The 10,558-nt window shown below is 39.1% G+C and overlaps 1 protein-coding gene across 1 annotated transcript; it reads right to left on the bottom strand.

The window, feature by feature from the left end:
- Positions 1 to 1,144: 1,144 nt before the first annotated feature.
- LOC147615698 (autophagy-related protein 8C-like) lies at positions 1,145 to 3,127 on the bottom strand. Its single transcript, XM_086778262.1, has 6 exons — positions 3,001 to 3,127; positions 2,822 to 2,868; positions 2,175 to 2,230; positions 1,977 to 2,029; positions 1,737 to 1,855; positions 1,145 to 1,563 (listed from the first exon to the last, which is right to left on the bottom strand). Exons 2-6 carry the CDS (start codon positions 2,862 to 2,864, stop codon positions 1,469 to 1,471), a joined length of 366 nt encoding a protein of 121 aa, XP_086634388.1. The 5' UTR covers positions 2,865 to 2,868; positions 3,001 to 3,127; the 3' UTR covers positions 1,145 to 1,468.
- Between the last annotated feature and the right edge of the window lie 7,431 nt (positions 3,128 to 10,558).

Here is a 10,558-nt window from a genome sequence, read left to right as displayed (position 1 = left end):
ACATGTCATACACTTCCCACCAATGATACCAACACAACTTCCAAACACTTACAGCACTTATATACACATCCCACCAATGTCCATTATCATTGGGACTCTACTGCAAAAGGGAACTTCCCACCGATGATAGAAGCATGCCCGCTATCATTCGGACACTGATATTAAAAAAGACTAGATATGTTGATTGCTAACTGCCCCTTAATATTTTATCTTGCACCTCTTAATAAACTACTTGATTTTTCCTCTTCCTCTTTGGTAGAAGGTAAATCATGCGTTGTATATTATATTCAATGCTGTTAAGTATCAAGCCTCTTAACTCTCTAAAAATTGTCCATAATTTCCATTTTCATAGGAAATTACTTCAATGCATACTATTCTTAGAACACTTTTTGGATAGACTCACATGGTTCAAGTAACCAACACACCCACAAATGGCACAGGGACATTGCTACAAAAGTCACTATTTATGGGAAATAATCAACAAACAAAAAATAATCGATACAAAAAACATAGTTCTTATGGTAGGAGACGTGAAATCCAACCATCTAGAAATACTTGGAGCAAAAAACTGAAAGCGCCTCTCCCTTGGGTGTTCCATTGCATTTACTCAAATCCAACCATTATATTCAAGTGTCAAGTGTGCAGATGTGTCCCTTCTACACCTTCAAACCTGCAGGTGGACCCACATCAAAAGAAGCGAGGGCGAGGGCGCACTCGGAAACCCATAACCAAATGAAAAATTAGTCGAGACAGCAACAGCATCTATGCCAGTTAAGCATAAGCTATGTGAATCATGGACCAGACTAGTGAGAGCATTAACATGGAGTTGCCCGTGTGTGTACAGGCACCATATTCAGGGGATGGATAGCTATAACCCCTGTACAGGCACCATATTCAGGGGATGGACAGCTATAACCCCTGTTGAAAAAATCCTACCTACAATTCCTTGTATTGTCAAAAAAGAAAAAGGCTTGCTGTTTGAGATTTATCTTTCTGATTTTTGCAAGGATACACATGTACAATCATCAAACGAAGCACATCAAATCAATCTCATGAAAACTTCAATAGAAAATATGACGATAACTTTTGCGTAGGAACCAAATGCCAGAATCTAGACCGAGCTGATGAAACAGACAAATCACACTTGAGAGAGCAGCAGCAATGATTATTCAAAAGCCCTTATGCCTCATACATATTGTGCATTTCCAATAGACATTTGGTGGATGCAGATACCATATATAAGAGTTTACTATAAAGCCAATATTGACATGATGGCTGTATATACAAGAACCTTGGCAAATTCTTGGAGCTACATTTGAGCTACTTAAAATAGCCTATTCACAAGTTTGTCACCAAAACACCAAAACACCAAAACACCAACCACCCATGCTTCTAGAGATCAACCGTCTCAAGGATATAGAATTTCCACTTCTGACCACCTCAATAAATTCGGCTTAAAGCTGCTTGGCTACAAAAAGCCGAAAGTGTTCTCGCCGCTGTAAGTGACATATAAAAATCCGTCTTCGTCTTTGTGCTCATCATAAATGCACGACATAATAGCAGCTGCAAAAATTAAGCAAATAGTAAGATACACATCGACTCAAGTAACTAGCTCCATTGTCCACCAGGACAAAATCTGTGACACGATTGTCACAGGGTCCAAGCCTTTGATTGAGAGAGCACCTTGCATCTCAAAGCACAGCACCTATTTCATGGATAACCAGAAAGAACCATACCAGTGGGTGGCAAGACATTGTCCACAAAGATAAAGATGGCCTTTTCAGCCTCAAGTTTGATCCTCTTTCGAATCACATACACAAACTGCCCAACGTTAAGGTCCGCAGGAACCAGATACCTGAGAGAGAACCCGACAACAGAAACGAAAAAGAATTAGTAATCTCTCTCTCTCTCTCTCTCTCTCTCATATAAATGCACTCATTTGATATATACATTCTGCCACTCCGTCAAAGGCTTACTTCTTTTTATCAATATCTGGGATGTCACTCCTTGGAGCTTTTTCTACAATAACCTGCATCAAAAAACACAAGTGTCATGAGTCCGAGTCCATGGCCACAGTGCTTGTATTGTGGGCTGAACAATCACACCAAAAACTATACTTAACCTGCATTACACAAGGCAGCAAGGAAAAATACATGAAAAAAATGGGTACTCACAGGCACTCTGTCGGGATATTTGTCGCGAATTCTGGCAGATTCCGCTTTTCTCTTGACTGAGGAGAAGGGAGAACAAAGAGAGACATCAGGGCCTCTGAAATCCCGAATTCTAAGCAAACTACACTTAGTAACCATAAATTCTTCTAAAAGTATCCGTACAAACAATACGCCGTAGATGTTGACACTCTGCTAGAAACCCTAGCACACACGCACACCACACCCCTTTATGTGCATACGTTATGTATATATGTATATGTACGTGTGTATGTATCCCTGCAGTAAATATATGTGTATACACCTATATATGTATATGTACGTGTGTATGCACCTATATATGTATATGTACGAGTACCCTTGTTCAAAATTATGTCCTGGGAAAACGTTACCCCATGATGAGCGTTATCCAAAAAGAAACCCTGAATTTCATCCATTAAAAAACCCTAATCCACATAAATGATCTACGTACTGACCGTAATCGTGTCATATGACAGAGAATTTCCAACCTTAAGCATGCTTTAAACAATAATTTGAGGCCGTGCATAGAAAAGGAACCAACAACCACTGACTCTGGTTTTGTAATCTGATGGAGAAACTCTAATTACAACTTGCACGCTGGCAAGAAACAGTGAAAAAAACAGGATAATTACCCAATTCATGCTCCTCCTTGAAAGACTTGGCGCCCTTTGCCATCTCGCTGCCAAACAAGAGAAAAAAAGCAACGACGCGAAAAGCAAACAAGACAGGAATTAGGGTTATCACTTGGGCAAGGGCAAGGGCAAGGGTTAGGGTTAGTGTTAGGGTAAGGGCTAGGGTTGCAATTTCTTACCTGCAACAGAGAAGACAAAACGTACAACAACGAGCCGAAGCTTCGCACAAGCAAAAGGAATAAAAAGTCGAGAAAACGTTCTGGTCCGCCCTTAGGCTTTTTGTAGCCCTTGGCCGACGTTATTAATAACATACTACAAATTTATATAACTTCTTACTCTTATTATCTTAAAGGAAAAGGAGAATTTTTATCAAACAAGAGAATATCAGTAGGGCTATTAATTTTTTGAAATAGTTTCATTTGCAAAATTGCCAAGCCTAACTCTTTACAAGAATGATCCCCCCGACAGGTGGGGGTTGGGACGTGGAGTGCCCATGCCTAACTCTTTACAAGAATGATCCCCCCGACAGGTGGGGGTTGGGACGTGGAGTGCCCATGAGGGACAGTTGGGTGTGATCTCCCTTCATACAAGAAGACCCTCAGATTCTTTATTGCTAGTTTGTGTGCGATTTCATTTCTATTTGATCAATTTCAACTAGTCTTGACAAGGGCATTGAAAATTTATGCATCAACAATTGAAAACAAATTGATGATCTAGCAATAATTAATGATCACAAGGGCATACTCCTCTAGGCACAAGATTTGGAAAGTGTTAAACCTGATGCTTTGAAGAATAATGAAGTTCATATTTAAAAAATCATGACACAAAGTCGTTGGTGTTGACCATTGCGTGAGTACTAGAGCTTGACACAATGGGTCAATGACCCATTGCCTCACCCTCCCTAAATTCAAATTTAAGGGGACTTCCTAGGCAACCACATGACCAACCATGGTGAGTGGTTTAGAGAATTAAGGATTTGGAAAAATCAAGCTATGTAGAAACATACAAGCACCTTATTATGCAATCAAGCTATGTAGAAACATACAATGCACCTTATTATGCAATTAAGAAAGTCCCTTTGTACATATAGGATTGCAAAATGAAGTATCTTATTGATGTGCTTCATGTGTTGAACATAACAAAGAACCTAGTTTCTGTTGGGCAAATTATTGAGCAGGGCCTACAAGTGAGGTTTAACCCTCATGGATGTTATGTGGAAGTAGCTATTGTCGCTTAGTCACAAAGGGAAAAAGAGCTAGCATAATGTTTTACATTGGATGTAAGCATGCATGTGGTGAAGGCTACAATGTTTGCACATGGTACATGTGTGATTATAGACATTGATATTTGGCATAAACGCATTGGACATTTCAATATTCAGATGTTGAAGAATATAAAGACCCAAAGTACTGTTTACAGGTTTGCCAAAGTTCAAAGTGGATGGAATGCACAAAGTATGTAAATCATACCAATTAGGCATGCATGTTGAAGAATATAAAGACCCAAAGTACTATTACAGGTTTGCCAAAGTTCAAAGTGGATGGAATGCACAAAGTATGTAAATCACACCAATTAGGCATGCATGCTAAGCATACATTTCCGCATGATAAGTTAAAGACCTTTGGATGTGGTGCATTGTGATGTTTGGGGACCAACAAAGAAGACATCAGTCATTAGAGGATGCCATTATTATGTATCTTTCATTGATGACCGCACTAGGAAAGTATAGTTGTATTTTATGAAGGAGAAAAGTGAAGAATTTATTCATTTTCCGAGCTTCAAAGCTATAGTATAGAAAGACAACGGCATGCATACAAAATGCCTAAGGTCAAATGGTGGGGAAGAATATTTCTCCAATGAATTCAGTTGACTATTTGAGAGAGCATGGGATAAAGAGTCAGTTTACATGCATGAACACCCTACAACAAAATGGGGTTACAGGAAAGGAAAACACGTACATATATTGCAAAAGTTTCCCATGCATTGATGAATGAGAAAGAGATGCCTCATTATTTTTAGGATGAAGCAGAAGCAACTATAGTTTATATCATGAATAGGATGCCCACTGCAGCAATTCATGACATGATGCATGAACCAAAAATTTCTAGCAAAAAACTAGATTTGGCACAATTGAAAGTGTTTGGGTGTATTGCTTATATAAATGTACTAGATGAGTTGAGAAGTAAGTTGGATCCGAAGGTAGAAAAATGTATATTCATTGGTTATTCCCTTGACAATAGATGTTATAATCCTGAGATGTGAAGGAATATTATGCTTGATGAGATGTGTAGTTGGAATACACTAATGAAGGATTCTATAGAGGGCTAAAGCAAAGAATAAGATGGATGACTTAAATATTGAGTAGCAATCATATGTGGACTAGGAGACTCTTGTAGTAACAGGTGTATTATGAGATCTTGGTCAAGTAGGTTGAGAAAGAATGTTCAGCATCTTGATGTTATTGGGTATTTCGAAGTTAGCAGGTATGAACATCCTCTATGGGTGTGAACGGCCTTTAAAGTCTAAGTAATAATATAACACTTGATGCCTATAAATTCAAGTACTTGGACCATTCGAGTTATGTAACATATTTCTCTTGTGCTTGCTATTACATCTCTCTCTCTCTCTCTCTCTCTCTCTCTCTCTCCCCACACACACACACACACACACACACACACTCACCATGGCTATCCTCCATCCACCATAGTCATGGCTTGATCCTTTATCCCTCTCTTTGCACATGCTTCATCATGGCACCATGAATGCTAACATGGTATCAAAGCCACCTTAGCCACATCTCCTATGTGCCTTTTTCTCATGCTACATTTTTTATCCATATGAAGCTCTGCGTATATGTGCTGTGTTTTCTTTTCTGAAGCTATGCGGTGCCCCGTGTACCTCTTCAGTTGCCTACTATCCACATAGCCCACATAGCCCTAGCCATCTCTCATGCCTATAAAGTAGATAGCACACCATCAAGGGAAGTTAGGTCATAGCTACAACATCCGTCCCAAATGCAAGGGGTTCTTCTAGAACCATTTGGAGCAGAGTCATCAAGGTAACCAATGGAGCAAAAATATGGCCCATCTTTAGTGTGCAACAAAACGACCTTCATGGCCTGAGCAGGCTTAAACACGGCCAACAGGGCAGTCCTCTAGGGCAACCAAGTGCAAGTACATTACAGAAACCTACAACCATTAACGCAAGGGAGAGAAGACAAGTTGTTGTTCCTTTTGTGCCCTACTCTACAAAACACAAGCATATGATGCTCACTTGGTGGAAAATGTAGCTCCTACATCGGCTATGAAATAAGACACAAGTCTGTCCAGCCTGTGGAAGCATAAACGCACGTCACAAAGTTGTCTAGCAGATGCTACATCAGAGGGCCAACATTTAGTTGAAGACACTAGCTTTTTGCTACATTAGAGGGCCACTATTCAATTTAAGACTCCAACTTTATGCTCGCCCTATTGACCACTGTATGAAGTTGCCCAACAACACCAACCCCCATCGAATTGAAGCTACTAATTTAGGGCTTTGGGCTATTCTGAAACATGAAGGAAATCATCAAATTCAAGCCTCTTACATCAAGTTGGAGCTTCTATAGTGCCACGGAAGGTTCAAGCATCTACATTATGACAACATTGCCTTCCACAAATAAAGTCTACATCGGCACTGGCATGGAAATATCATTAAAAGAGACTATTCTCTTCACTTACTTACAATCAAGGGGAAGTTTTTAACTTTTAAACTTTTCTAATTCTTTTTTTAAAAAAAGTCATGGGTCAACATACCATACATCTCCTGAATTTGGTACATCTACAATAGTTTGCGAAACTAAGCATATGCTCCATCACAAAAAACTGATGGCTTCTATCTTCAACATGCTTACTTGACGATCCATAGTTCCTTTGATACAACTTTCCACCTTTTATGTCATTCTGCTTTAAATTTTATAATAACATTTCTTTGCTATATGTCCTGGTTTGCCATAATAACAGTCCTTTACTATATGCCCTAGTTTTCCATAGTACTCTATGTTATTTCCACTCTAATTTCTTTGCCATCCACCTCAGCCTCTAATAATCCTTTGCAACATACCCTAGTTTACCATAGTAAATAGCACTATGCACTCTATGCTATTTTCACTCTGATTTCTTTGCCATCCACCTCAGCTTCTCTGGCCTCCCCTACCTCTAGAGTGGTCTTTTCCACTTGCTTGTGAATTGGAATCTTGTTGTTGACCATGATTCATGTTTCCATGTTAGCTTGCACTTTGGCCTCAAAATGAAGATCTGCCTCTACCTCTACCTTGTAAAAGGCATGCTCCTTCATATTATTGGAGGATGGTTTATTCCCAACATTCATCTGCTTATTAATCAGAAGGCCTATAAGGTCCTAAAAGTTTGGGAAATTTTTTCGTGTTTGGATGGATGTTCGAAACTAATCATAGTCTTTTCTTGACCGACACCAAGTCATTATCATCCAATGGTGCTCCAATAGAGGTGATGGCATCTAATCTTCAATGAGTAATCATTAATATATAGCTTATTCCTTTGCACATTAAGCATCTCTTTCTTTTTAATTACATCTTCCTAATGTTGGTACTTGTGGTATTTAAGCTATACAACTTAGCCAAGGTATCCCTGTCACACGGGACCCTTTTGTACTTCTTGAAGAAATAATTAAAAACTCATAAAATATATCAAAAATTAAAACAAAGACTTGAATGAAATTGAAATCAAATAACATAACATAACACAAGGCAAGGGAAATAAAATAACATCACCCATCAAGACAAGATTGGGTGCAATCTCCCCCCCATGTCGTGTAGCTCCACTTCCATGACATGAGTATTTAGAGAACTTTATTCATAAAAATAGCCCAAGGAGCTAAGAATAGATGAGCGTACAAATTGGGCTTGCTTTTCCCACTTTTGGGGTATTGCTTTACATATTTTTAATCATATCAAAATCCCTAAGGTTTGTACAAATAAAACCTTTGCCCAAATGTAATTGCTAATGGGCCTTCTTACATAAAATAATTTTGTGCACATTTGCACATATGATAATCTTGTGCACATTTGCACATTCCATTAAGCTGAATCCTGCACAAATTAAATTAAACATATTTTTGTACGATTATTAATTCATCAAAAATATGATAAAATATATACTTGTAACAGTCCTCCCGTTTTAAGGAAGCATCTGTCCTCAGTTGTGTAAGAAAAATGCCGAGAGAACAAGACTATTGATGTCATAACTTGCAAGGTAAACTCAGAGGTCTGAACATGGCTCAGAGGCACAAAGGCATGGCTCAGAGGTTCTTATGGGCATGAAATACCAATCAAGAAAACTCGTGCGATACCAAAATTGGTGATCGTCACACTGATTATTAAATAAAAAATAACATGTACAAAAAGTTTAATACAAAAGAAAAATGATCATCATCTTCACATCACCTCTCAATCCACCAGCCCATACGACACCACAATCGGTACCCTCGCACTTCTCGTTGCTATACTCAGATACTATCCATGTTAGTTAAACAATCAATTGAACACATCAATTAATCCCAATGTCATCTTGAGATATAGACAACCCATAAATAATCAAATAACAGCGACACACATGTTTGCCAAGCGTAAGTACCCCGGGAATCACCCCTCCATATGAACCAGCTGAAACAAATGGTGGAGGCAGCCACACACATGTTTGTCAGGCATAAGTACCCCGAGAATCACCCCTCCATATGAACCAACTAAAACAAACAGTGGAGGCCCACAACATACCATATACGGGTGTCCCCGATATACAGTTGCATAAACGCATGAGGATGGCTTCATGATTAGTGTGGAAGACTATATTTACACAAAATGCATATGCAGTGAACTAATCAAATGAATGTATGTAAGACAAGTCTAAGTGTCCCATACCATATAGGCGCGTTGTACATACACACACAGGATGGTAGAAAGATAGAAGACATAAGACATAAATGTGTCTGGAGTAAGTATATGAAACCAATTTGATGTCCCATACCACCAGATTAATTCCATACATCACTTCCTTCATAATAGACGTTTGAGGCGGAGTGGCCAATTCCCTCTGAAACTTAAATTCTGACACAAATTTTCTCTATCTAGAAATTTTATTTCAGTTTACTGGACTTGAACTAATCTTAATGTTAAATTTATGGTTAGGTTCTTAGGTTGGCTAAATATTATAGAAATAGGTATGAAAAGTTGTATAAAATGAAATGCATATACACATATACATATCTCCATCGTTTGTGGTGTGATTGAAATAATCTGTCAAAAACAATATTAACACTTCTAGTGGTGTGGGTATTATAGAAGATGTGGAAATCATGAATTAACCAACTGCTACCATGCAAAGCAAATGATGAGGATGACTAGAGTGCCATCATTATCAAAACCCCCACAACTATTCGCTTTTCTAGTGCCACTGGCCAATTTTGTAGATGCAGCTTACCTGAGTAAGAACCCAATTGTTGTTAGGAATTCTTATAAGGACATGCAGATTCCACCTCTAGTGTTATCTCCTCAACCGGCCCTACTAGGCTACTCCTATGAGGCTAGTTCAAACTAAGATGATTAATGATGAGCCTCCTAACACTTCCAAATTCTTTGTTAAGTACCCAAACTTAATATTTGGAAGCCACTAATGGGTGAACACCATGTGGCCCAACCCGGATATTTGATGCTAGACACACACCATGTGGCCCAACCCGGATATTTGATGCTAGACACACACCACTTGACCACCTTAATGTAAATAGCGTTGAGAGGCCTTCTAAATTCACACAAGGATAGAGGGTTTACCACAAGTTATGCTCTAGTACAATAGCATTATGAGGCCTTCTAGATTCACACAAGGGCAGAGGGTTTACCACAGGTTGTGCTCTGATACAATGTTTAAGAAAGGCTCAACTTAAGCATTACCAACATAATTAGAGTGTACGAAGGTGACATCAACTTAATCATTATCAAGATACCTAGAGTGTCAAGTGACATCACAAGCTCTTAGGATGGTAGATCTTGTGTAGTTATTATTGCACCAAAGCTATGTAACATGGAAAGAAAAGGACACAAGGTTAATAAGGAGAGAGGACAACTTGATTGGTTCATGCACTTGTGCTACTTTCGGAAGTCTTAGCCTTTCATGGACCTAGCTTGGGTTATACTAGTTGTCCATACTCCTTGGTGACTCTATGTGAGAAATATGGGGCCCTTGAGTAGCATAAAGGGAAACCCAGCTTGGGTTGTAACTAGCTATCTATAGGGATTCCTTGGTGACTCTATGTGAGAAGCTTGGGTTGTAACTAGCTATCTATAGGGATTCCTTGGTGACTCTATGTGAGAAGTTTGGGGTCATTGAGTTTATCTATAGTGTAAAGGGAAACCATGCCTTACTGTAATGCTCCTTGCATTATAAGCTTGAGGACTTGTAAGACTAGAACTTTGATTCTCCACCCAACCATATCCTAAATGGACCCTAAATGCATGGTTATATAGGCCTAAGTGATGCATGACCTTCCAACTTCAGCCCCTTGACCTTTCATCGGCTAGGCATGGCCTTTTCACTCTCCAATGCCTCCTCAACTACCCCTAGAAGGGGGCACCTACTTCTGTGGCCTTTGGGCTTCCCTTGTCCCCACTAGCTCTGATGGAGAGGTTCATTTTGGGATCCAAATGTTAGAGTGGCCTTCACACTA

Source organism: Cibotium barometz, chromosome 39, assembly GCF_041138505.1.
Source record: "Cibotium barometz isolate CiBa-2024 chromosome 39, ASM4113850v1, whole genome shotgun sequence".
Classification (NCBI taxonomy): domain Eukaryota; kingdom Viridiplantae; phylum Streptophyta; class Polypodiopsida; order Cyatheales; family Cibotiaceae; genus Cibotium; species Cibotium barometz.
Note: the sequence above shows the minus strand (reverse complement) of the source record. Positions and strands in the feature narration are given on the sequence as shown.